The 27,981-nt window shown below is 48.6% G+C and overlaps 1 protein-coding gene across 1 annotated transcript in view; it reads left to right on the forward strand.

The window, feature by feature from the left end:
* Positions 1-7,022: 7,022 nt before the first annotated feature.
* The window catches only part of FSTL1 (follistatin like 1), a 59,958-nt gene continuing 38,999 nt past the window's right edge, over positions 7,023-27,981 (forward strand). The window contains exons 1-2 of the mRNA XM_072881397.1: positions 7,023-7,149; positions 7,258-7,317. Coding sequence (XP_072737498.1) covers positions 7,147-7,149; positions 7,258-7,317 — 63 coding nt within the window. The 5' untranslated portion in view covers positions 7,023-7,146. The remainder of the gene's footprint in view (positions 7,150-7,257; positions 7,318-27,981) is intronic.

Here is a 27,981-nt window from a genome sequence, read left to right on the forward strand (position 1 = left end):
TAATGGAGAAAGTGCTCTTAATTGTGTGAATCGGGATTTGCCAGTGGCGGACAACCACTCGTTCCGCAGCAATAGTGTATTGGAGATGGCGTGCCTGGGCTCATTGTATGGAACATGGCAGAGCCAAGTACATCACTGTAGCTCAATGATGCAGAAAGACAAAGCAGCTGAAATTTCAGCCTGCCACAGGAAAGTCCTGGGTTTGACTCTGTGCTCTACCAGAAGTGACCTTAGCAACTTCTCGGTGAACGTATCTGCAAAATGAGGGAGATAGCGGGGAAGGAAGTGGAAAGAAGTGATGATTGTTTCCTCACTTACAGAGGAGAATAATGTCATATTTAACAGTATGCGCTGTGAAGTGCATGCAACATTAGGAGGCATGGAGGCAAGTCGGGAGATACACCTAGAAGTGTATCTCCATGGCAGTACGCACCTGCATGCTAGTTTGTGATGTAGTGTTAGAAAAACTAGAAAATCCACACTAGAAAATCCATCTTATGAACTGTACGGGCCCATTCAACTGCCTGTACAATGGACGACTCACCTTACCTTGATGCCGGTCCCAAGGCTTACTTTGCCAGACTCCTGCAGTTGCCCATTGCATTATCGGACCTCTCTGAGGGGCTTTCTGAGGTCAAACTCCAATGAGCTGTGGCAGTAGCACATAGGCGAGGACCCCACAAAATAAACACGGGTACAGGTGCCTTGCTAGTGACTGCCTTGTTTGGATGGAATAAGGTCATTGCTTGTCTAAGCTGTTAAGCTACATCTCCTCTGCACCAGTGTAGATGTGCCAGGCAGTCTCTATGAACCAATCTCTGTGACCAACCAGCATCTACACAATGGAGGAGCTGGGATAGCCCGTATTCCACATGAGGGTGGAGGGTGGCCCTGTAGGTGCCAGTAGGGGCCATGGGACTGCCTGGGAACCCTGTTTTCTTCATGCCAGCTATTGCTCCAGATGTGTGAGCCATGTTCACTGTGGGTAGGGAATCACAGTAATTCTGACAGGACTGTATCCCCAGAGCACAGCTAATGGGTTTGTCAGCTCTGAGCTGTTTGGCCATGGGCTAGGAGCATCCTAGGGAGCTCTTTCAGGGGATGGTACCAATCTGCTTCTGGATGGGTAGGACTTCTCTTGTAAGAGTGCTTTTAGTTTGAAGGCTGTAGCAAACTTATAGGATCAAACAAGTTCATTGGATAATTCAGGTTGGAAGGGACCTCAGGAAGTCTGTAGTCCATCCTTCCGCTCCAAACAGGGTCCCTCCTCTGAGCTGAACAAGCCCAGTGCCCTCAGCCTCTTTACAAAGGGCATGTGCAATAGCAGAGTCAAAAGCAAGAGCATTTCACTTACCTGTGCTGCATCACAGCAGCTGCAGTGAGCTGGCACGAGGACCGTGCTGAGATGGAAGCATGTTACGCTATTCAGGATAGAGAGGGACTGCTTCCACACTGAGGTTTTGAGACAGATTTTCCTTTCTTGCACCATGACTTGGATCTGAGTGTAGTTCAAGGCTACAAGACAACGGGAAGTTACCCTTGGCTAGGCTGTGGCAAATGCAAAATGGATATGGTTATGCAAGCTGGACAACGGGTGCAGTTCTGTGCTTTGGATACTGCTGGTGGGCATGGTTTACCTGGGTGCTGGGACTGGATGAAGTCTCTGAGGAAATGATGCCTTGGGAACTTGTCTTAGGTTAGAAAACCTAAAAATCTCACCTTGAATAAGGGATACCAAGGGTGAAGTTTAAGGGCCAGGCTGTCAAAGGTATTTAGGCATTTTACAGCTCTACCTAATGGAATATCCAAAAGCCCATCAAATGAGTTAACCATTAGTGAATGCATTTTAAACAAACCACATAGCCTGCTAGTGCCAGACTTGTGTGCCCTTTGGTTAGCAATGTCCCCAGTAAAACCTGCAAAATAAAAACATCTGCTGGAGGGGAAAGGGGGAGGGTACAGCACTTTACTACATCGGGTCTGAAATAGAGCTTTAAGCAATCATGATTAGTACAAATGCTGCAGCTGGAGCAGGAGCAAGGAACGGAGAATCCACAGTGAGAAAGAAAATTACAAGAGCAACAAAATGAAGAAAAAAGCAAAGCTAGAAGAATATAAAAAAATAGCTATATTTAACAAAGCGCAGGCTGGAAGGCGACCAAACTACAGGAAAGTGATACGGATGTGAGAAATAATTGCACTGTAAAAAAAGGAGATTTAAGTTATCTGCATGTCATGTGTGTATCTTCACATCACGGTTAATCACAGTTACCTCTTACCTGAGTTTGAATTTTGGTTAGAAGAGTAACTCCCTGAGTCCTCCCTGAGCCAGAGAAGCCTTAGACCTGAGTTAGTTCAGCTGGCTGGGTATGTAAGCTAGAGGCCCATCCTATTTCAACTTAAGAGTTTGGGTGGTGCGCTGCAGGTAGGAAGCTGGGATAATGAGAGTCATCCAGCATCTTCCAAAAATTCAGGGTAGGAAGCTGCCTCCTTACTTATGCACCATTCGCTCCTACCAACCCGCTAATCCCTGCTCACAGGCAGAGAGCAAGGTCCTGGTAAAGCTCCTCTTGGGGGAGTCAGGACACAGCACATGCTGGGGGTGATGTGAAGTCAGCACCACCATGTCAGGGGGATGCCTGGAAAAGGTTGCTGCGGGCTTGAGTTCTCACCCAAGGTGTCTGCGTGATCCATGTGTGACAGCCCTGGGGACTCTCACACCAACCTCACGGTCATCCCAGCATTCATTCAGGTCTGACGCCTGCACCTATGCTTGTGTAACCCCGCTCCAGGCTTCCTCTCATGTCTCACAGTCCTGGCCTGTTTCTGCTGGGAAATCCCAGATGCCCCTTGGCCCTTCCTCAGGCTCCAGTGCAGGGCCGCAGTCTGGTCCATGAGGAGGCACTGCTCACGTAGCTCAAGATGACACGGATTCCTCCAGTCCCACATGAGCTGAGCCTTTTCAGCTACAACCTTACACACCTGCTATTCAAAAATAATACCCTGCTTCCTAATTCCACCAAATAATGCTGCTGCAAATTTCTTACTCTTCAGCAGGATAGGTTACTGCTCCATCATGAAGACCACTTGCCAAACAACTTGGTTTCTTGAATTGTCACCTAAAATGCAGTGCAGGCAGGGCGGTCGCTGACTTCAGCACAACGCTGCAATCACAACCCCATCCCTTAGGGCTGATGTTTCGTACGGCAGGGGGGAAAGGAGGAGACATGAAGGATGTGGGTGGTGGATGGGAGTGAGGTAATGTGGAGAGGGTGATATCATGGTGTAGCCACAAGGGCTGGGTGAGGGCTTAAGAAGTAATTTATTGGCACATGTTTAGCTTCGTTTCCCTAGGAAATGAGGCTTACACAATCACTTTGGGTGTATATGTGTGCACACACTGTAATAAGGGAGGGACTGCAGCATTAGAGTAACTCTCATGAGACACCAGAGAGTCCAGGGGAGTGATGTTGACAGTGCCCCAAGAATGGAGAAAGCTTCAGCTGGAGCCTGCACTTTATTAAACACAGGAGAATGTATCCACCCATGAGATGTACATTTGCACGAGTCCAGGCTTTCATTTGCTGTGCTTCTCGGGCAACAGCTTGTTACTGAATTTCAGTTGCGTGGCTGCTTGGGCATATGTGTGTGTATATCTCAAAACTTGTGATCCTGTATGTATAACAAAATGTTTGTTTTAGAAGTAGCAGTGACTGGAAAGTAAGCATCAGCAGAAATGAAAAATTGATGTATGTAATAGAATAACATCTTCCCTGTAGAGCAATGATTCCCAATTTCTTTGGCCCACCAGAGCATTGCAACCTTCAAAATTTCAGGCAAGCATTGTTCACCCTTATAATGAAGCTTTTAGCTGAAAGCGTTTTTATGATAATACTTTGTGTAGCCAGCAATGATGAATTACCATATCCATTATGGCCGCAGCTTGAAACCACAACTGTAAATGCATTTGCGTTCCCCTTATCCTAGTGCTTCTGATTCAAGCTCCTTGTTATGGGTTGTCCTGGTTTCAGCTGAGATAGAGTTAATTTTCTTTATAGTGGCTGGTATGGGGCTATGTTTTGGATTTGTGCTGAAAACAGTGTTGATAATACAGAGGTGTTTTAGTTGTTGCTGCACTAGTCAAGGACTTTTCAGCTTCCCATGCTCTGCCAGGTGCAGAAGAAGCTGGGAGGGGACACAGCCAGGACAGCTGACCCAAACTGACCAAAGGGATATTCCATACCATATGATGTCATGCTCAGTATATAAAGCTGGGGAAGCAGAAGGAAGGGGGGCACATTCGGAGTGATGGCGTTTGTCTTCCCAAGTAACCATTATGCCTGATGGAGCCCTGCTTTCCTGGAGGTGGCTGAACACCTGCCTGCCCATGGGAAGGAGTGAATGAATTCCTTGCTTTGCTTTGCTTCCTTGCGCGGCTTTTGAATTCCCTATTAAACTGTCTTTATCTCAACCCTCGAGTTTTCTTACTTTTGCTCTTCCGATTCTCTCCCCCATCCCACCGGGGGCGGGGGGAGTGAGCAAGCGGCTGCGTGGTGCTTAGTTGCCGGCTGGGGCTAAACCACAACATGGGTCCACCATGAAAGAGCAAAGATTCCTGCGAGATTTATTTCTTATGCACGCGGGTAGTACACACTGTTCCTTTGCAGTTTACAGTTTTAAATGGTGGAAGTTTGGAATAAAAGTGAGTAGTTTGTCAGATATTGTGTATTTGGTTATAAAATGTGTGCCTTTGTACACAGTGTTAAGGCTCTGGTGTCTGCGCTGAGATTGTTTTGTGCTGCCTCTGACAGAAGAGGTAACACACTTCTTCCCTGCCTCGCTAAGTTTCCTGACACAACAGACCTCCAAGCTCCCACAAACAACTCCAGCTCTATCACCATCATCATCTTTCCAGCAAAGGGCTAAAGACTGTTCCCCCTCAGTCTACCAGAGATACTCAGGCCTCATCTGCACACAAAAGTTTTATCTGATTTCAGGGGGTAGCTGTACAAATGCCTGTCTCCCTTTGTGGGCACCTGTCCTCCTGTAGTAACACTCTGATGCTAGCATTAGAGATGCTTTTTGGTTTTCACCTCTACCCATTTCCACGTGATAAACACTAACTTGAAGAAATACGTTTTCATGTACCTGAATGCCAACGCAGAACAGAGGATTAATCCTTTACCTTGTGTTTCATATTCAGTCCTTTGATTACACAGAAAAAAACCCATGCTCATGGCAACCTGTATAATCCAGCACAGTGGCTAATCACACTTACATGAGGTGACTGCCCATGGAATCAGGGAGGGAGTGTGGGAGCTGGGAGACCCCTGCTAGTGCTCTGTTCCCAAGAGTGGTATGAGTCACTCTCACCCTCTAGAAATAGAAAGCCTCCTCGTGTAGCACCGCTTGCGCAGAGCCAGGCGTCAAGAGGCCAGAAATCGATGAATCTTTTAAAACGTATTTATTGTTCGCCACTCGTTTTTTTCTTATCGTGGCACTCACATCAGGGTGACCCAGGGTGAGCCTGATCTTATGATGCTTCTGCAAACTAGAAGCCAGCTGAGTTCAGCCATAACTCTGCCTGCTCTATGTCATGAGGCAAGGCAATCAATGACTACAAAACAAAGAGGTACATTGTGAAAGGTGAGTTTTAAAAAAAAGAAGACAATGAAAACCAGATTGCTTAGCGTCAGCAGTGAAATAATTAGACATCTCTTCAGGATAGATTTGTAGGCTAGTACCACTCACAGACAGAAGCAGAACTTTGCTGGGGAGGATGCTTTATAAATGCAAAATTAGTAACAGTAGTTACTAAAACCAAAACAGAGTGAGGGAGCTGAGCTGGAGGAAGCACAGCTAAAGGGCACAGCTGCCATGAACAGTCCAGATGTGGGCTGATCCAGGAGAACTCTTCCAGAGTTTACTCCTTCCAGCGGGACGCTAGAATAGTCTTTGGTCTTGGTGAACGATGAGGGGACACACACCAGCATCTCCCACAGCGCCCGCTTGTGTTGAGGGCACAGAATAAAGCAGGGCAAGAAGACAGACGGCTTATGGGGATGCTTGGTTACAGAGCAAGATGGGATTTCAAAGCCAGTGGTGTCATTTTTGGTTACAACCAACCTCAACACTGGAGGAAAAGCCTTTGACAACTGGTGTTATGGTGTTGCTTGCTGTAACAGAGATTTCTGTATGTGCCCAGGACAATCAGTCTCTTTGTGTTGTCAGATCCTGCCTTCTAGCTACCAGAGGCTTCTGAAATTCAGAGATGAAGAGATTAAACAAGAGGATCACAGCTATTTATACAGAAATGAGGACCACCAGGCATTTCAGGTAGGATTTCGGCCCCCTGTGCCTGGCACAACACCCCAGATGCCTGTTCCACTCAGCCAACGCCATTTGGATCCTAACACATACGGGCTTAAACCCTTATTTTTAAACTTCGCTGCATCGCGACACGAAGGGCACCTGTAGCCGTGGCCGGGATTTCAGCATGGCCTCAGGGCTGGAGCATGGTGGCAGCGGGTTTCTGCAGTGCCCCACCTGCGGAGAAGCCACTTCGTGCCTCAGTTTCCCCTTTCTGTGACAATGTGGGGGGCGGCTCTGCCCCCCTCGCAGAGGTGCTCTCGGCCAGGCTGGCGGGCAGCTGCGCCCCGGCAGGGCTGCCCCTCGCTTTTCCTGGCTCCCGACCAGTGCAGGGCTGGGGGGGCCTCCCCGGACCCATCTTCTGCCGGGCCGAGGGTGTGAGGCCCGGTGGTGGGGGGCGGCAACCCCGCCTCGGGCACTCGCTGGGCCAGGGGGCCCGAGCCCCCCGGGCACGGGCCGAGCCAGACCCCTGGACTCCCCTCAGCCTTCAAAGGCCGCCGAGGTCCCCCGTGGGGCGCCGAGGGGCCCGGGGTCGGGAGGGCCGGGGGCACCGCGGAGGGGCGGCGGGGTCCGGGGGGGCCGCCCCCTCACGGCGGGCCGGGGAGGAGCCGGCCCCGGGGCGGGGGTAGGCGGCGGGGGTCGGGCCGGGGGTGGAGCCGCGGGCTGGCGGGTCGGGGTGAGGGGGAGCCCTCCCCTTCCCTTCCCGAGCGAGCCGGAGCCGGGGAAGGCGCCTCCGCAACTCCTCCTGCCCCGCCGGTGCCGCCAGCCGCCCGCAGCATGGTGAGCGGGGCCGCCAGGCGGGAAGTTTGGCGGCGGTGGCGGCAGCCCCGGCCCCGCTCGACCCGGCCCGGCCCGCGCTCACCGCCCCCCCCGCTCCCTCTCTTGCAGATCTGGAAAACTCTCCCGCTGCTCTGCGCCCTGCTGGCCGTCGCCCGCCTGCGAGCCGAGGTAGGCGCGGGGCCCCGGCGGCGGGGCGAGGGGCCGGGCCGGGCCGGGGTGGGGGGGACCGGGGGTCCCTTTCTGGCGTTTTCCACCGCGTCCCCCTCCTCGGCGCCGCCGGGCCGTGGGCGGCACCCGGACCGGGGAGGGGGAGCTGCCGGGACGGGGGAAAGTAGCAGCCGGGGCGGGAGGGAAGTTGAGGGGCCGCCGGACCCCTCCGCGGGGGCGAGGGGGCCGCGTCCGCGCCCAGGCCGGGCCGGCCCCCCCCCAGCCAGCCGCCGGGCCGGGCTCTCAGGGCAGCCCCCTTCCTCTCCCGCTCTTTCTCTCTCTCTCTTTTTTCTTCCCTTCTTTTACTGCAATGACATTGAAACCCATTGAAAGCCCCCAACTCGCAACCCCCCAGCTCTGTTGACAGAAAATAAACGGTGCCTGAATTCCCGGTTGCGGCGGCCTCCGTAAAAGTGAGGTCAGAAACAAAATATTTGATAATTACGGCAGGGGAAATGTGGAAGTGATTTGAGGAAAATGAACTCAAGCTGGGCTGGGGAGGGAGGCCGAGCCTGCTTTTGGAGGGAAGCGGTCCCGCTCGGGGGGCGGGGGGCAGCTCGTCCTCCCCGCCTGCATTTTTTCTCCCTACATATTTCTCCCAGATGGTGAGCCCCACCCTAGAGCATCGCAGTTTGGCTCTGCACAAAAAAAATGCATAAACACGTCTGACTTCCTACAAACGGTTCCCTCTTTTTCTGCCTCCCACCCGTGGACCGCGCTGCCTGGGTTATGGCAAAGAGGGGGGGTTTAGGGTGAAGCTCATCGCTGTTGCTCTGTCCCCATAAGCAAAGCTCTTCGGCAAACTCCCCGCAACTGCCAGCCGCTTGCTGAAGAGATGAACAATGCAAACGCTGGGGCACATGAGGAGCGGAGGTGAGACAGGGCAGTTGCAAGCCGACGCTGTCAAGCTATAGCTCTAGTCGCAGCTATCGTGAAAACCAAGGGGAGCAGGACTGAGCTGTAGTATGGGCTAGTGTTTCACATCTGCCTGTACTTGATAATACTGTAATACGCTTTCTTCCCAAGGCGTGACATACTTATATAGTCAGCATTTCCATGCATCCTCTCCAGCACTGTCCTGAAAAAGCCAGTTTGGTTTTATTCATTTTCTTAGGGACCCTAAATAAATCTTAACCAGTTCTGGTCAACGTACAGCGAAACCTCTGTAGGAAGGAAGTGTGCAGCAGTGTATCCACAAGATGAATGATGATAACAGCTAAATAGTGATGGCAGTGGTCTGAGTAAAGCCTCTTGGAGTCAGTAACCAGGAGAAACATAGCCAATATGTGTTTGGCCCTTGACTTCTGATTTCACTGGTGCTGCTAACGTTATGTTGATGTGGTCAAAGTGCTAAATCCTGGTTTTTGCCTAATGGACTCTCATTTGGAGTACCTGGATGGCTTCCCAAGTGTAAGTACTGTCATGTCTCTGTGCCTCATCTGCAAAATGAAAGTAAGAAAAAGGTACAGCCGTCATGTTCAAAACTTGGTTTTAAAGGCCAGTTCATGCTTGAGCGGACAAATGAATGATTTGACTGTTCGGGGGTAGTGGTCCAGGTCTCAAACCAGTGAACATTTTGGTTTGATTCCAGTCTAAGCTCAGCAAAACTTGAGAGTGATGAGTGAGGTTCGTGTCCAGTTTCAGGGAAAATTGACACCTGAGACAACTTTTGTTTTGGGGTTCAGTTTGATTCCTTGCTGCTGGTAGCTGCCAAGTGGTGAATGTCAGTTTGCTCACAGGTAGTATCCCACCCTCTGGGATATCTAGACCTTCTCATTTTCTAGGGAGTGGGGCTGTGTTTGCAGGTGAGCTGCTTGCATTTCAGAGGCAGCTTTGACAGTTGCCCCCTTCTAATTGTTTCTTATTACCACTCTTCTGCATCACTGGCATTTAGTAAGATTAGTATGGCATTTTCCTGTGTGGTTTTCCCTCTTCCAGTTTTTGGAAGCGATAACCTCTCTATTTCTTCTGTTTCTGCTGCAGTTTGCACTTTGTGCCTTTCAGTATGTTCGGAATATTAACATCAAGCCTTAAGCTTCTAATCGTTTTATCGGCAAAACTATATCTGAACTGTGCTGGGGTTTTTGTACAACACTCATTTCTACAACATTGTTAGGTGCATAATTAGAGTCTTTAAAGAAAGAAAGAAATTGCTTCAGTAAATGTTCCTGGCATGATTTTGTGCAGACTGGAAAATCTGAGACGTGCCAAAACTTGGGAGCTTTTCTTGGCCCGGTTCAGTAATAGTCACAAGAGCAATAGACGGTGAACTGTACTCCTCGGATGGAAGCCAGCCACCAGCTTCAGACAGCCCTTTTTTATCTCTTTCTTCATGGGTCAGAGTCTCAATGTGGTGGCCATTCGCTAGTATTAACAGGGACACTACGGAGGTGAAGTTGCTTGTGTTCTCAGCTGGGGCTTTCTGAAGCAGATGGAGCGATTTTTGGGAAGCCTCCATCGCGATAGAGGAAAAGGGAGAGGCTCAAAATGTCTGATGAATGTATTAAAAGTTACAGTTGTTCATATCCTGCTGGAGTCAGTTACCTTGTTAACACTGGCGAGGAGTCCAGTTGCTGTTTGACTGTGTCCATGAGGTCTGAAGGGTGGCGTGCAGGAATACTTCCACTCGTGGTGCCACTGTAATTATACCAGCATCGTTATGTGTCACACCAGGATACTTATTTCGAAGTAAGAGTGAGGGTTTTTCTTTTTTCATTTTGGCTTAAACCTGATTCAGAATCATCAAGAAAGTTATTTTCACCATGAATTTTAGATGTTAGCGAAGAGGCATAGGCCAGCATGAATATATTGGTGTGGGCTGTGAACAGAAGTCCTTTCCTGAATCCAGCCTTGCTGAGAGGAGAGGTCACTGCCCTGGCCTGCCCTCTGCTCCTTGCCAGTTTTCTGGCCGTTCAGATTAATCTCTGGAACCTGTAGCTGTTCTCCTGGACTATCCTTAACCCATTTCTGGCCAAATGAGCCAGCCTTTGGGAAGAGTTATGTAAACGGTTTAATCTGACTTGTCTCATTTTGGCTAAAAAGGGCTAGAGGAGGAGGGCTAGAGGCTCTCCTCTTGCAAGGAGATCTGCTGACAACTCTGAGGGGGCTATAACCCCCAAGCAACACAGCGGTGACAAGCATCTGGAGGCAGATTTTTCTAATAGCACAGTGTTTGCAGTGTCTACATCTCTTGTAACCCTGGGATTAATTTTTTCACCCCACCTCCTTTTCCCCTCAGTGTAATTTTTCCATGTGAAAAGCTGAAAAGGGATGTTATGGGGGAGAGAAAAGACAAAGGTTTTGGCTAAGTTCTGTTTGCTTAACTCACCTGAGCGCTTCCTCTTGATCCGACTTGACTGTTTTTGCACGTAGGGGGGGCAACACTCAACCCCTTCCAAGTCCAGTGCCCCTTTTGCCAGCAGAGTGCTTGTGTGCCCTGGGGGAGACAGAGCTGGGAGTTCAGCTGGTCGCCATAAAGCCTGGTGTACTTCCTCCCATTGGGCTGTTCACAGAGTCTGGCCAGCATCAACAGCTTGCTTTGGTTAAGCTTTTCCCACGTTTTTGCAATGGTGAAGACTAAAAACTGCTGTCTTAATAAATTAAACTGAATAAATGAAAGTTGAGATCCTGATGTAATTGCATAGCTGTATTTGGCCCTGAAGCCATCATTTTAAGAAGGGTCCATTTGCCTTTGAAATTTAGTGATAGAGGCTTTGTAGGTAGTTCGGCCCTCCTCTTGTTGATATTTTGTCCATGGCAGTGGAAAGAAAAGACACTGTGGTGCCAGTCACGTGGGTAACTTGGGCTGTTTTTAATATGCACTGACTTTGTGCAATAAAACCCAGCAGTCACATGTAACCCACTAATGTAATAAAACTAGCTTCCCAGGTCTAGTCTAGCAGGCACGTCTTCAGTGGAAGAAAAAATTGTATCCATTTTTCTCCTTGAGCTGGTTTTGGAGTGATAGGCATCTTCCTCCTTGAAATCCTGCCCTTGAATGCCAGACTAGGTGTTGCTGGAGCTGCGCCTCAAGGCGATAAGCATATTTTAAATGAGGAAGCAAGGAAAAAGTGATTCTGTCCTGGGCGCACAGCAAAGGCTCATCTGTGCAAAGCCTGGTTTTTAAGGCACGTGCTGTGCTGTCAGGCAGCTGCTGTGCTGCGGATGGTCCCAGGGATCAGAGTCTGGGAGACAAACCAGGCGGTTTCTGTCTGAGCCACCTCATGCTGTGCTGAAGTCACTGGCCAAATGTCCCGTCTACAAGTGTTTAAACAACCTCCCCAGCTGTTTTGAAGGGACCATAACCTCCGAGCAGCAGCATGCATGGCACAAGCTCTGAAGCACAAGAGATGTCGCGTAGCACATAGGTGCACGTGACACCCTGATGCTGCTTCTTGGATGGAACTGTTGTCAGATCCGAGCTGCTTTGTGCAAATGTGCTGTAGCTGAGTGAATGACTTTATCTGCCAGAGTGCAAATTCCTTGTCGGTAATTAACAGGGGGGCTGCTGCTGGGGGCTGCCTGGGAGGCAGCTCCACTCCCAGCACAGGAGGAAGGGACTGGCTGAGAGTCTCCTGTTGCATTTTCCAGCTGCTGTTATTGGTACAGCTGCTTACCCATCAGGAGGCACCGGGGCACCTTTGATCTTTCTTGTGTGGTGTTACATGAGCTGGGGAATGTTTCTCTTTGTACAGAAGAGAGTTTGTCACAAATCTTAGCCAGATGCGTCTTTCCGGGCTCATGAGACTCATATTTACCAGGCTGTGTTTTTGCCACATATCCTGTGAGCTAGATGAGATTGGTTCCCAGAAACACCTTATCTAGCTGGGTTGCATCTGTCTTCGCAGCAGGGTCAGCTTCTGCTGTCCTACAACGTCTAAGCTAATCTGTGAATAACCAGCATTTCTTCGGAGAGATTTATTCCTCACAACGTTGTCTCTGAGCTTAGCGAAAGGAAAGAGCAGACTGCTGTTACGCTGTGAAGCGTACCTCCTTCCAGACCTGCGTCTGGGCGGCAGACATGGGGATATATACCTCTCGACTTTCCCAGAGGTTGTAGATTTTGCCACAGCTAGTGTACTAAGTTAGATGTGAGCTGGTTAGAGCAGGGGCTTATTTCTTCTTGTGCTGTGGGGCTCTGATTGCAATTCCTAGGCATTGCAGCAGTAAATAAACAAATGGCAGACAAACAGGCCTGGAGGCTTCAGTGCTATATTAAAGCACGGGTAACTGTAGCACGAGCAGTGACTTGCATGGCATTTTCATACTACTTGCTCTCAAGCGTGCTCCAGTTCTGATCTGGGCTGAAGACACCATTCAGCAATAATGAGTGACTGTGCCCCTTCTCTGCCGTGCAAACCAGCTACCCAGAAGTGAAGTTCATATAAGTTCCTATGAAATCTTACTACCTGGTCTACGCCTTAGCTCTCTCACTTATTACACTGTACCTCTCTGTTTTGACATTGGGCCTGTGGTTGCTTGGAGTAGTGGATTAGATGTAAGCTGCCTGTGAGAGATGATGAAGAAAAGCAAGCTCATGCTCCAGTCTGCATATGTGGAATTTCCTGAGACACCTGCACCTTGTTTGGAGCATGTCAAGGGGTCCATAACCTGGAAATAATTTGGAGGCTCCTCTTGGACCAACACATTTGGAAAGAACAAGGGGTTTAAGGTGGATGATCAGGGAGGGATTTGGTATCTCATTAGCTCAGCTGTAGGTGGATCCCACATTTCCACTGTTTGACAGCTAAGCAAATATTTTGGCAGAAGAAACTAAACACTGCTTGAAGACTAGAATCTGTTTTTGTCTCGCTGGGGAGAGGGTGCCAGTTTTCCTGTGCTTCTGAGGAAAATACCCAATGCACCAGGAAAACCAGGAGGTTGAGAGGAAAGACTTGTTAGAACCCATCTCATTCATCTCTGTATGGCAGGGTGGCTCTCTGTACGGTGTTTCCCTTGGCTGTACCCTGTCAACAGCTGTCCCAGAGGTGGACCTCTAACCACTTTCTCTAAATACTGTAACACTGTAATGGACCCCATAGTAACCAGCTTTTCTTGTTGTTCCTTCTCCTTTATCCTTCCCTCATTTAATTTTGCAGATCTGTTACACAGCACTAAAGCTGTAAGCATATGAATTTGTTTGGTGGTTTTTCTCTTTATCGTATCTCTGTAGAGGGCCTTGCAATGCAAAGAGCAACAAACCAGCTTGAGGGAACAATAGAGAGAAACAGATAAAAACACCAAGTCAGAGCAGCTGGGTTTCAGTGGTAGGAGGAGAGGATTTGAACATCTTACGCTCCAAACCAGGATAGCACGGGGCTTGGAAGAGCAGATTTGTCACCCACTGCTGGTTGTCCCTACCCAGTACATGTTCCTCTTGATCCCATCCCTGCTACTAGCTCAGTCCTGATACAGGATCAAGAGCCTTTGGGAATATGGATGCTGGTGGAGCTTTCCATGCTCAATCAGCTTTTCCCCACAACGAAAGTTTTCAAGAAATAGGGATGGCTTCAAAGGTTATCTATAGCCAGAAACAACTTATTTGGCTCTTTATCTGTGAGGAGACCTAGGGAGGTAGTGGAAGGACTTGCTGCAGAGGTAGCTGTGGCAGGAGTAAACCTCAAGCCTTAAACGGTCTTCTCAAGCCTTCCAAGTCAGGGGAGGGGAGAAGAGGGTGTTAAAATCTTGGATAAGAGGGAAGCAAGAGTGGGGTGACAGGGGTAGGCTGGCAAAGGGACCTGCCTCTGACGGAGAGATGTACTGGTGAACCTTATCCTAACGCAGGAGCCTGTGGGCTGCGTGTGCCTCCTGCCATCAGAAACACCGCCCTTGGCCACTCTTTCCTCATCACCCCACTGCCAGGGTGAGGCATTTCGGGACTTGAGCGTCAGAGGGGCAGAACAAGGAGTTTGTGTCCATCCACCGGGACAGACAGAAGAGGGAGCATTTGGCAGGCACTGGCGAGGTGCCAGGTTGGCCTCCAGCGCCATGCTGTCCAGGGATGGTTTTGATAGTCGAGTTTTCCCAACAATGAATTGATCTGGAGGATGGTGCTTGGGGCCCCCCCTCCGTGCTAGAGTGGCCCCTGCCATTTAAGTGCTGGTAATTGTAGCCTGAAGCCAAGAGCTTTCCTTCTGCATGACGTAACTCTTTGCATATGTACTCCTTGCTGCTCTGGGACTTTCTTTCCCTCCTGCGTTTTGGCCACTTTTTCGTGTTTATGTTTGAGGAAGCTTAAGTATGAGGGATTGGAATTGTTGTCTTGTTTCCTATATGTAGGAGGAAGAGATTTCCTCAGGGAATTTTTGCTATGTCTGGATCCTTTCATTGTCTGGGTGAGTAAAATTCCTCAGGGATAACTGAAAAGGTTGTGACCCAGCTCCAGTCTGCAGCTCGTGCATTCAAACCCAGCGCTCTGGAAGATTAAGGTGGCAGGGGACCAAGCATTCACATCGAAGGCATTGCCTTCCACTTGGCAGAAAAGCTGCAGTATTCCCACCCGAGGACAGCGTGTTTGCTCCATGTGATGCAAGGGGTATTCCAGCCCATAGATGATGAATGCCACGGGTGTAGTATGCGCCGAATCTTCTTCAGGTGGCACTCCCCTTCTCCAGTTGCCCTTTGGGCAGACAGTGGAGAAGTCAGGTTGCCACAGAGGCTCCATTTCTCATGGAACTCCATTTCTCGTGTCCCCAGGGCTGGGTTCCAGACCCATTGGTAGAGGATGATGGATGTAAGGGTAAGGAGGCAGTACTTTTAAAAATATCTTTCTTTTACTTTAACTGCCTAATTTATACCCAGTCTGCAGATAAAGAGCAAGCCTTGGCATCTGGGCTTGCTCATGCAATGAGCTTTGCTCAGCAAGTGGCGCATTGCCCTTCCTGTGACCAGGGCTGGGCAGGTGGCCTGTGCTGCCCCAGCAAGGAGCATTCCCATGTTTGACCTGCTGCAGGGTCAGGGCTGCAGCGTGGCCGGTGGCACGCATCGGTGGCTGCTTGCAGTGCCTCCTTGGTCACATCACCTGCCGAGCTATGGATGGGACCATGTGACCAGCCCTGCCTAGCTGAAAAGAGCACTTTCAGGAGGGTGGGAGGCATGTCCTCAGGCCTTTGTTCACCTGAGAAGTGTATGTGGGAAGATGTGTGCACGCTTGCAGGATGATTCCCCCAGCCCATGTGTTTCACCAGGCTTTCCAGAGCGGCTAGTGACAAACGTGGTAATGCTTTTTGAGATCATTCAAAGCATCCCCCTTTAGAAAAACAGACTCTTTCTTCTACAAGGTATCACTGCGTGCCCTGGGATTGTACAAGTAGCTGCTTGTACAAACTGTAGCCATTAGTGTCTGGTCAAATCCAGTTTTACACATCCCCAATAAGTGATGCCCCCTTCCTGTTCTGTGAAAAATGATACCATCTCTGGAATATCTCAAAGTCAGTAAGTTTATCTTCATGGTCCTCTTCTATGAACAAGTAGACCATTAATCTTTTTATTTTGTCCCAACGGTCCTAATTACACCCCCGTTTTTGATGATAATCGATGCCTCCCCCGTGCAGTTATCTCCACCTTGTACACATAGTGAGTTTATGGGGCCCCTCAGCAACGTGCTTCACCCACCTATTTGAATCTCTTTGTAGCTCCCTTTCTCCTGTCAAAGCAGAACATTTTTCCCTGGCTGCCTAAAGAAACAGAGCTTTATGTGATCTTATTCTCTGTTTGTTGATACTTTTGAACCTCCTCTTTTAAACCCACCAGCCAGTTTCAGCCATGTGTAGCGAAGTATATTAATTTCCTACAAGATACTATGTTCCTCTAAGTTTTGTAAAAGTAGACACTGTGGTACAGTAGTTAACTGCCCTACCTGAGGGAAAAGCTCCAGCATGAGATCAGCTTTTACTACAGATCAGAGAAGTGTTTTATGAGTATTCCCCTTTGACCGTAGTTCATACCTTTGTAGCCACCAAATGCGATCAGCCTCGAGACAGGAATCTGTGGGGACCAGCTTGTAGAACAGCTTGTTGTTGCTGGGCTTTGCACTTTACGGTTTGTCCTTCTCTCCTTGGCGCTCAGAGCTGTATACAGTCCTGCAGGAGGGTGTCGTAGAGGAAACTGAGCCAAAGCGTGCTTAATCATGTGGCACAAAACGTGGTTTGTTACCCCTCATGTGCACGTACAGACACACGCACAGAGCCACCTTACTCAGCCCTGTTATGGAGTAACCTGCCGGTAGCTCCTGCAACACAGACCTGGCATGGCGGAGCGGAAGGGAGCGCAGCAAAATTTGCAATCGGTGCAGATTATTTGGGGATTTTGGATCCTACTGGGTGAGCGTTGAATCTTTCTGTGGTATATGAATAGCCTGAAACCGCATGGTGTCAGTGCAGTGCCTGGGCCACTCCTAACTTTGTGCATGTGAAAACTGAAAGAGTTGGGAGAACAGCTGGGCGTTAATACGTCCTCACAAATCACTGCCAAGCTCTTCTGCAGTGCAGCAGCACGCATCCAGACGCTGGGGTGAGTTAGGCCATCCTGGCTGCAGATGCAAGGTCAACAGTAAACCAGCATTAAACAGAGACAACTGTTGTGGGGTTTTTTTTTTTCAGGTTTATATTTATTTGCTGTGGGGTTTTGGCAGGGTGGAGGGACTAAACGGGATTCTGAGCATATGTGGTTCAAACAACTTCAGAGCCTGTAGGCATCAAGAAAATGCAAACAGACTCTTCTTTCCAGACCTATTTTTTCTCACTCTTAGCATCATGCCATGATTTGTATGTAGGCTTTGGCACCTAATTCCTCTAAGCTGCAGTGTTCACATCTGTAAAATAAGGATAATGATGATGCTGTGCCTCTCAGAAGGGTTTATGAAGCTGAATGCATTCCTGTTAAGAAAAGTTTAAAAGCCCTCATGTGGAAGGTGCAGCAGGCATTGCAGAGGGTCATTACCCTTATCAACAATGATAACAATAGTAAGGAAAACAGAGATAAAATGTGGACCAGAATTGCTATGTGATACAGCAATTTCTTGCCAGGCAGTAAAGATGTGCAAAAAGGGCTTGTACGGGCCACGTTTAAGGTGTGAGCTGATGGCCCACAGATGGGAAGGAAGATGGTTGAATGTTTTTATGGAGCTAGCAAGGGAGAGGAAGGGCATAAGGTCAGAGAGCTGGGGTGTCTCGCAGTGGGGATTGCATTTCTGGAGTGTGTTTGCTCTCGGAGGGGAGCAGCAAGCATCTCTCCAGCTGTTTGTATCTCAGAGGAGACAAACTGGAGATGTGCTGTAAGGGGTGCACTTGACATTATGACAATGTAGATTTCCCTGTGAGCTGTATGTTCTAGTAAGCAGAGAATCTGACACAGGGCATAGTCGCTTGCTTTCCCTGACAGGTCTGCCAAAGGTTGACAAGGGAGAGAAGATGGGTTAGCAATTTCCATTGGTTGTCATAGTAACTAATGGAAATTACTCTTTTGGTTTTTTTTGTCTGTCTGTCTGTCGTATATGAAGATGTTTGTTAAAACAACTAGGAAGCATTCTCTCTTCTGTTTGGTTTTTTTTTGTTGTTTTTTGGGGGTTTTGGGTTTTTTTAACTGCTGACTTCTGGTCTTAAAGTACATTGTTACCAGAATTCTTCTAGGGAGGTTATACAGAGTTTTTGAGTGCTGTAAAGTACGTACTGGAGACGAGCATCCAGAGTAGGCAGCTGCTGGGCAGTTCTGTGTGCTGAGCTGCTTCCCACCCCGAGACCTTCTGCAAGGCACCTGCGTGAACGTTTTCTCACCAAAAGTCCTAAAAGTAGGTGCCCAAGATGACAGGTAGTCTGAGTGTACTGTTTCTCATGTAAATGGTAAGCAGAGGATTAGCTACTCTGAAAAAGTTCAAGCAGGATGAAGGGGGGATGATAATGCCAATTTATCAGCCAGTGAGGTATCAGGCTTACTGACATAGTGACGGTAAAGAGCTTGGAGAATTTCAGATTAGAGGTGTGGGTGAAACACACTATTTTATTATTACTGTTTCATGTAAACATCAGTATGTCTTGTCACTAAAAATATGGCTGTCTACCAACTCCACTGACACTAAAAGGGGCAATTTTCCCCATAGATTAGTAGATGGTGAGGCCAGAAGGAGCTATTGTGCTTTACTTCTGCCCTCTTGCATAATACAGCCCATATATCCAGCTTTTTTTTATTAATTCCATTTGCTCTGGACTCTAAAGCGTGTCTTCAGAAACATCTAGTCTTGATTAAGTAATTACCACAAATGGAAAATACCACTGTGTTTGGTGTGTTGCTGCAGTGGCTAATTACCCACATGCTGTTACACCTCATTTCTGGCTTGCATTTGTCTGGTTTTGATCTCCGGATGCTGAATCTTGTGTTTAATCCACTAAACAGAAGAAGCCTTTAGTACTGCGTGTCTATTCCCCACCATTGTAACTGTGGTCTGCGACAAGGACCGCTCCCAGTCTCATCTTTGACAACCTAAACAGTCCAAGCTCCTCAAGCCGTCCCCTGGTAAGGTATGTCTCCCAGTCCCTTGCTCAATACTGGGTCTCCATGTGTTGCATCCCTTTTCCCAGTCTGTTAGTGGTCCCTTGCCACATGATGACAGGGCATCTCCATGTGCTGTTACTGGGAATCTGTACAGCCTTGGGTAATATGAGTTGTAAAAAGAAGACAGACAAAAACAGTATGAGCCCTAATTTAATATCAGGTAGTTATATACATTAACCCACACACCATCAGGAAGCATAGCTGGTGAGGTTGTCATAATAGGAGTCTTCCCACAGCATGCAAATGTGCTGCTGTCGTTACTCAAACCCAAGGCTTTAGTTGGTTTCCTATAATACACGCTTAAGTTAAAGCTCAATATTTAGAGGTTTCTTGACCCCACAGGTGAGATTTGACTGGGGTGAGGGTGGGGGGGTGCATGCTCAGCGCAGCTCATGCCCTGTAGTAGGCAAAGGGCCATATCGCAGCACTGTGGCCGGCTGGAGCCTGTCCTCTGGCAGGCAGCTTCAGTCGAGCCCTGCTAAAGCTCGTACGCTCCCCAAGCAGTGCCCCGAGCATGCTGTCTTTTCCATCGCAGGGCCCTTTACATCAGACCAGTTGACTGATGGGCTCCTGGGCCAGTTTGAGTGCACGGGTTCCAAGGGCGGGGAAAGAAGCTAACATAGTCCGCTAATGCGTTAGGCCCAGTAGCAAGGAAACGCATGGTCTCTTGCATGCCTGCACTTCAAGTAGCTAAACCAAGCAGTGATGGTTTGCAGAACTGGGGCCTGAGAGCTGTAAAAGGCTGCATTGCTGACACTGGTGAGCACATCTCTGTGCACTGTGAAGTCCCATGTGAGCGCCAGCACATACTGCTGTTGCTCTGGTTTGTATTCCTTTTCTCACAGCAGAGACTGGTGGATGAACTAGGCTTTGTCAGGAGGGAGAGCGCTCTCTGATGTCGGAGGCTGGGTCTGTTTCTAGGTGTGACTTGCTTTGTTTTACACGCAGGCGTCACTCCTGGGACTGAGGGGGGCATGAAGAGCACGCAGGCTGTCCCCCCTCTAGGCAACTCAAGCCATCACCCGTGAGTCTGACCCGCACTGGATACAGTTAGAGAGGTGGAGGCAGAGCCAGCTCTCTTGCTGTTCACTCCACCCTTCTCAAACGATCCATTTCTAACCAAGTAACAATACAGGATTTTTTTCCAAGAGCAAATCTTCCTTGCTTGCTGTCCCAAGGGCATGGACTCTGTTCTGAGATGTGTTTGTGCAGAGCTTGTCACAGACTGGGCTGGATCTTGACTTGGACCTTGGGAAGCTTCTGTACTAAAAATGCATAATAAAGATTCAGGGATTATTAGAATATCCCTTTTTTGTTTCTCTTTCCATTTCCAACTTTGTCTTTAAATATGGATGTCTGGGGGTTTTTCCTGCTCTCAGAGAAGGTAGAAAGCTCTCTGCATTTCTTGTTCTTGACTCACTTCTAGTTCACACCTCAGGAAGACCGAGTGGGCTAGGCAGAAGGTTTGTGCTTTTATAGCTTTAAGGCATCTTCCTGCAAGGCAGCTTTAACTGGGTAGCAGAAGCATTCAAATAAAGAAAGCTCGTGCGCTTTTTCTGCGGGCAAGCTAGTTGGAAGTCCTTTTGTCTTTGGTCACTGATGAGAGGTGAGAGGAAGTGGTTCCCTCTCCTGAGGCGATGTTTGCACCCTGTGTTCTGCCGCAAGCTCAAAACCCATTTTTTAATAAAAGTCTGGCAAGAGGCAACAAAGCCCTGTGTTCCTCAGGGCTGTGATTTATTTTAATGTTTTTTTAAACTCAGAGCTAAACTTCCTTACAAGCAATGTGTAAAGGAGCAGCTTTTCAGCGGGTGCGAGCCGCTCTGTTCGTGAGCTGCCATGGAGAAAGGTGAGTGCCTTCCCTGCTACTTTTCCTGCGAGCTCCCTCTTCCTCCTCCGCTGCCCCTGCGTGGCTGAAAGCTGAACTTTGCCCCAAAAAACTCTGATTGATGGGGAGGAGGGGGTACGTAGCTTTTCATTTTTTGTCTTTGCACAGGCGTGAGAGAAAACGTGGGAAAGCAGAGCGCAGGGAGGGGAAAGGAGGTGCCTCCCTCTCTGCCCCATCCCATCCCCTGCTGCTGACCACAGCCGCTGTGAGAGAGGCACCTTTGCTGGCTGCTCATTTGTTTTGGGTGCAGGAGAGCATTAACGCTTTCTCAGAGAAGCTGCGTCCCCATCCTTTTTCTTGTACAAAACCTGTGGGAGTCACTGTGCGTCGCCGGGGTGGAGGAGCATGGCTAGGCGGGCTTCTCCTCCGGTGCTCGCCCTGCCGGGGGGAGCACAGTGGCTCAAGGGGAACAGGCTTGGAAAGGTTTTGGCGGCTTTGGCAGCTCGGAGGACAGGGCCTGGCCAGCGGGTGCTGGGGTCCAGCGGGGGAGGCGAGGAGTGCGGCCGGCGTGGCCTGGAGCTGTGCCGCAGCTCGTGCTGGATGCGGCCCAGGGATTGCTCGCCTGTCCCTGCCGCGCTTCCCCACGGTCAGCCGAGCGAGAGGCTGCCAGAGCCCTTGGCTGGGAGTGCAGCAGGGCCTGGCGAGGCCTCTCCTTCACGGCCTCCATCAGCGTGCAGCAGCAGGGGGGAGATTTCCAGTTCCCTGAGGGGCCGTCTGCCCACGGGGTGCTTCCCTTGCTGGAGCGGGGGAGTTGTCAAGCGCTCATTTATTGCAGAGAAGGACCCCAGAGAGCACTACATGATGTACCTAAGGATACAGGGAACCACAACTGAAGGATGGATGCTTCTGCATCCATTAGCTTAATTCTGTGTGAGGGAGGCTTTGTGTCCTTGCTCGTACGCATGCAGTGTGTGGGCAGGGTGGTATCATGGACCAACTGCAGTTGCTGGCGGATGGGTGGGGATGTGCTTACCTGGCAGGACTCGTAAGGCTCAGTTTTGCTTCCCACAGACTTGCTGTGTGGTACTGGATAAGCTGCTGAAACCCAGGGCGCTGAAGACAGATAACATATCTAAGGTTTACGGAGAACAAGGGAGTTTGTCTCTTAAATGGTGATATGGGTCTGGGACCAAGTACTTCAAGGTGGATGTTTTGGTAGGACCCCTGGTCCTACATCGGTGCTTGAGATTCCTAAAGGAGAGCTTTTGACCTCATGACTGCATTTAGGTGATAATGTGGTGCCGTTCATGCCTGCCCTCAGGAAGCAGCTATCTGATACAGCAGCTGAAGAACGTGCGTACAGCTATCTCTACTTCCAGACCTAGGGCTGTTCGTTTAGCCAGCAGGTGTTCAAACAGTAAGTACCAGGAGTCCCAAATTTGTTCCTTTCGGCCTCTGTCCTATCCAGCAGCATTATGTGTTCCTAAGAGGTTGTTGAAAGCATTAGGATGTCTCGGGGAGGAGTGCCTGTATTTGCATCATTATTTTTGATAGGATTTAGCTGTTAAAAGCCAGGCACACAGCGTACTGCTGGCTGCTGTCCCAGTATTAGTGTAGTCTGATCTCTCTGCAGTTGCATGGTTTTCGACAGGGAAGGGGGGAAGGGGAAATTTACAATGTCTTGGCTCAGATGAAGATATAAAACTCGGGTAAGATGAAGAAACACAGTAAAGTCCATGCATGGAGCATGCAGAAGTAAAGCATGCGTCTCATGGACTGTTGCTTAGTGTGTTTGATGACATGAGAAGGGGAAGAAATGAGAAGATTTAAAGTGACATTGATGTGACTGAAGGAACAGGGTCCCTATGGCAGGGCTGTGCTGACATCCTAGTGTTTTGGAGGATATGAGGCTCATGAAGGTCCTTTGCTATAACAAAAGACTTGGAGGATTAAACTCGGGCTGAAGTGCTTCGTGACCATGGACATCTGCTCCACCCTTTGGCTGAAATTGCCATCATGCAGCAGGGATGACTGGACAGGTCACAAAGCATGTCTTGAGTTGCTTACAAGGGATGCAAGCAGTGTCCCTTGTAGAGACTTGATTTTCATCTGGTGCTGCACCCTGGACTTGATGCTGCTGACTGCAACATTAAAAGCTTCTCGTATAAATGATCACTGCTGGGACTGTGCTGGTACTCGGCCGTGCTTATCTACAGGTTTCACGGAGTCAAGGGTACCAAGTTCAAGAGCAAGTAATACTTGCATGGGTAAGGATTTTGTGGTTCATACGGTAAGTGAGAATCGGTGTCAAGTCCCTATGAGTGAAAACCTCTTACGGATCAGCACAGACCTGATAGCCAGTTGTGTTCACTGTAAGATACTTAGTGTCTCTTTGGTCAGGGCTGTGTTCTTCTGAGTTAGCACACTGAAATGACTCAGGTCTTAGACATGCTAGAGCAGTTACAATGCAAGGAGGGACATACAGCCAGCAGCTGGCTTTGCATAGGCTGTGATAAAGATGTAAGATGTTGTGATTCCAGTAAATCTTTCATTGCAGGCTAGGATTATTCACCTTATCTTGCTTTTGTCATAGGCTAAAGGAACACACGCATAATGTTCCTTCAGCTCAGCAGCATAACTTTCTAGAGCTGGTATCTTACATGTGCATCTGACCTGAAGTCTCTACACCCTCACAGGGTCTGGGTGTTTGGCAGGGAAGGATGGGGGCAAGCTTTACAAGTTTTATCCTAGGAGGGCTGTTAGACCTGCAACAGGGAGCTTTTGGGGCTTCTTTCAGAAGTGGGGGGTTTTTTTGTTGGTGTGTTAGTTTTTTTTGTGTGGTTTGTTTCGGTGTTTGTTTCTTTTAAAATTTATTTCAAACTGAGCTAACCCAAATTATTGGGGAGCTGAAAAGTAAGGTTTGGGTTTCTTTAAAAACAAACCAAGAGGTTTTACTCAAAAACTGAAGTGCGGTGTTGTGTTACCGAAACTTTCATTGCATGATATTAGACTTTCAATAATTGCAGAACCTCAGAGCGGCCTGCAGCACCCAATCTATTTATTGTGGCTCAGTACATTATTATAATATCACATGTTACTTCTAAAATCATGTGGGGTGAAACAGATCGTGTTATATTTATTTCCTACAGCCTGTATGTTTGTACAGGTAGCATCTAGTATAACTTTGTTCAGTATGGCAAGCATGACATCCAGTATGTGAGAATAATGTCTATACATACACAATGATATGTACTTAAGCAATTTGTTCTCAGTATTCAAAAGACTGCCACTGGTTTCCTGGTGTGCTTGAGTCAAAGCCAGCTCTAGGAACACATTTTAAGAAACGCTTTGGCTGTGTGAATTTCCTGGGTTTTCTTAAATCTTTGTTGAAAAAGAAAACCTATTGTCCCTTCTGAGTTTCCTATCTTAATTTCTTTCAACGCACACCATTTTTCCGCTGAAATCTCTCGTCTGCATAGGAGAAGAGGGTCTGGTTACATTATGAATTGTAAAAATAGACTGCTTATATGTTCAGGCGATGTCATTCCTGGAGAGGGGAGGGCAGTGTCAGAAGTGTAGGCCTTAGGGTCAGGAGAGCTCTCGGCTTCGTTATACCTGGTTCTAGCTGGAGGCGATGGAGGATGCTCCTACTCTTACAGTGGGCTCTCAGCTAGCAGGGGCATGAGCAGAGGTGATAAGTCCTGCAGACCTGGCTTTATCTTCTGCCCCTACAGCTCCCTTCCCCCTGAGGTGAGCAGCAGATAGCCAAACCAGTCTTGCCAACAGCAAAGGATGCAGAAGAGAGGTGCTGTGGCAATTTCTGTAGAATAAACATCTTTCATAAGTTCTTTGGCCCCTTTAATTGCCCATTTTCTTTCAAGTCTCCTCTAAGCCTTTCACAGCGAGGGAGACATTTTGTTCTGTTCTTGTCTGTTCTTCCCCTCCTTGGATATACAGCCGTGAGTCTGCGATCTGACTGAAAACCAATGATCGTCAGCAGTTCAGTCTAATACGCTGGGCTGCGAACTGTAGTGGCTGAGGCACAAGCATGTATTTCTTCCTGCTGACTTTATTAGAGGAGCAATAAATTCTGGCTGGCCGACAAGGTGGACAGCCAAAGCTGGCAGACAGCTGTGCAAGCTAATGTCTTAAACTGCTGTGGCTGGATTTGCCAGAGGCTGCCTTCTGAAACCCTTAGTCTGCTTCAGTTTTATGTCTATTGGAGTTCATTTTTTCCCCTCTGAAAGTGATGGCAAAAATCCACTTGTCTTCACTGGGTGCTGCAGGAGAACCTACTGTCCCACAGGAGTATCTCCTCTCACCTCTCCAGTGCCGCCCTGGCTGCAAAAGAGCTGCTTAACTTCACACACTGACTTTGGTAATGGTGCAGCAGAAGCTGGGGCTGTCCTGTGCTTAATTGAAACTGCAAAAACAGTGTGACCTTCTTTTCAGTTGCTTGCCACATTCATTAAATGGGAAATTTTTCTGTTGAGTACCAAAATTGTTTATACTACATTAAGCGAGGGAAACTTGCCAAATATTTTATGCATGTTTAACTTAAAATACATCCAAACTCAGTGTGCTCCCCCTGTCTTTGATTTGATTTTGACATAAAGCAAGTAAAACACCAAGTTTCAGCCTGCCACAGATGTCTCTGTGGTGTCTATACAGTTCCACAAACAAGGGGATTTGTAGAGAAACATTAACTCAGCCATTTCTACATCGTTGCTAGCATAGGGAGAGCGTGGCCGCTGCCCTCTCTTTGCAGATCTGAGCACCCCAGATCAGAGAGGATATTTTCAGGCAGTGTTAGGCTGGTGCTGTGGGCTGAGTTTCCAGCAAGGCTGAAGGCTTTTGCTTCCCAAGAGGTTCCCAAGAGGCTGGGAAGCCGACCTCGTATGATCAGTGGGGTTACCTCCAATTCAAGGAGGAGTGATACATGGGAACCCCAGTGGTTGAAAGCATGGGTGTTTGCAAGTTGCATCATGGATAATCCCTCTGATTAGGGAGGCCTAGCAAAAATTCCTGATGTCTGGCTTCTTGCTGTTATATGGGAAAACAGATACACACAAAAAAATGTAATCATTAAATGAGCAAGCAAAAAAACCCCATGGAAATAACCTGTCCCTAAGCCAGCTGAGCTGGCTTTGGTAATTGGAGATCTGTTGTCTGTGCAGAGATCTTGGCTTCCACTGCCGCTATAAACTTTCAGGTTTCTGGGACGTTTCCCAAGGTCTGGCACAATCACCTTCACTGCTCAGGGAGGAATGGCTGTTGTGCAGGTACTGTTTACTTCTGTGTGAGCCACTGCCTTGTCATTTATCTTGCTCCACCACCTTTGTTTTGCCTTGGATACCCCCCATCCCATGTTCCCAAGCTCCAGGGTGTAAATTCATTGAGCTGCAGCTCCAGCTGCCATGAAAAATTCATTTTTGTTGGGACATGTGTGGTGCTCAGGTCGCTGCTGCTTGTGTGATCAGGGCAAATGACACTTGGAGGCAGTGCCTTGTATTGGCAAGACCTGGCTGCCCAGAAGGACCCTGGCCCTTCTAGAAGTGACTACTGTAGGGGGGTGCTGTTCTGCTGTTGGGGAGGAAGAGATCTGTCTGCAATTGGTTTGGCATTCCTTAATGTTATTTGCCTCTGTGGTACAGAGCATTTGTAATTATATTTTGCCATCTGCTGCATCATCTATCTCGGCCCATTAGAGCATTTGCTGGTTAATTGCTTAAGCTGCCATCAAACCTCTGTAAGGTAGGCTGTTACTACATCTCTCTCACTGCAGACAAAAACAAGCAAATGAAGCCATCACCTCAGGTGGTCTTCATGCTTTGTCTAGAGATGTGGTGGCAACTGTTGACTCCATACTGCTAAGAGCACAGGGCTATGCTTCTCTTTTGAGAAATATAAAGAAAAAAACAGTTGAAGGTCAGAGATGAGGTGTGAGCTGCCTGTGTGCTTGGCTCCTGGATCCACAGTGCTTGCTTACCAAGTGACTGAGAAGGATAGCAGTTTCATCAGTGGAGCAGCGGTAGCTCAACCACTTTCACAAGCAAAGGGTTTGTAGTACCTGGGCATTCAGACTGGTGCTGGTACTCATTGAGGCTCTGAGCTGGATCCCACCACGTGGCTGGCTTGATGGGGGAACGTCCCACATCAGGCTCTGGCTTCAGGGTATGGTCATGTCCTACCTGCCCTGCCCTCTTCTCTCTAGTCTCAGCCATGTCCTGAGCCTGCCTCTTCTATGCAAAACATCTGCTGATTCAGTTCTCCACCCTTGTACTATTTGTCCTAAATTACTGTTTTCTTCTGGCATCAGCCCTGCTGGCTATAATGACTGATGACCTGCAAGGGACATGTAGTCCCCTGCCTTTCATTTCATCGCTCCATGCTGTATCCCAAGCAGCAGTTGCCTGTGAAATCCTTCAGTCCCAGAAGAGAGCTTGTTTGGTCATCGTGTTCAGCTAGTGTTTGGGCAACGTAATCAGGATCTGTGAGCTGTAAGGGGAAGGATTGTTCTTAGCAGGGACTGAAGTTTCAGAAGTAATCAGATGCTAGAAAGGTCACTGACTGTGTGTAAACTGGTGATTTCTACAAACATACATTCACACACACTTGCTACAGTCTTTGAGAGGTGTGGATAGCTCCCCAAAAGCAAGAGGCACCAGGGTGAGTCTCCCACCAAATTCAGGCTCTTGCAGAGGTGCTGAGGACTGTTCTGCATTCTGAGCACAACAACTTTAACAATTCCTCAAACACAGACAAAACAACTTACTTAATCTTGTACTCAGAAACCACTGACCTTTTTGTGTTGACACTTTAAAAAGGAAAAGTCAGCCTGAGGCAAACACCTGGTGTGGAAAATTTCAACCTGAGCAGTTCAGCGCTGGCAAAGTTCTCAGCAACAGAAAAGATGGTTTTGTAAGGGGAAGTGTCAGGCTGTTCTTGTCTGCTCTTCCCCTCCTTGGATATACAGCCGCGAGGGTTGCTACCCATTCCTCCCATAATGTGGGGTGACACCTTGACTTCTGTGAATCAGCCAGCTCAACTGCTTTCCATTTCTCTGAGGACCTTCAGAGGAGGTCAGGCCATGAAATACAAACCCATGCAAAGTTGGAGGTGGATCAGAGCTGCTGTTTCAGATACACAGCTCAGCGTGCCTTGTTTTTTTCCAGCCACAAGGATGTCTTGCAAATACCAGAAGCATGGAAAATGATGCCTTTGTCTTGGCCGTTACTAGATTTCTCATTGTG

Source organism: Ciconia boyciana, chromosome 1 (genome assembly GCF_034638445.1).
Source record: "Ciconia boyciana chromosome 1, ASM3463844v1, whole genome shotgun sequence".
Lineage (NCBI taxonomy): Eukaryota > Metazoa > Chordata > Aves > Ciconiiformes > Ciconiidae > Ciconia > Ciconia boyciana.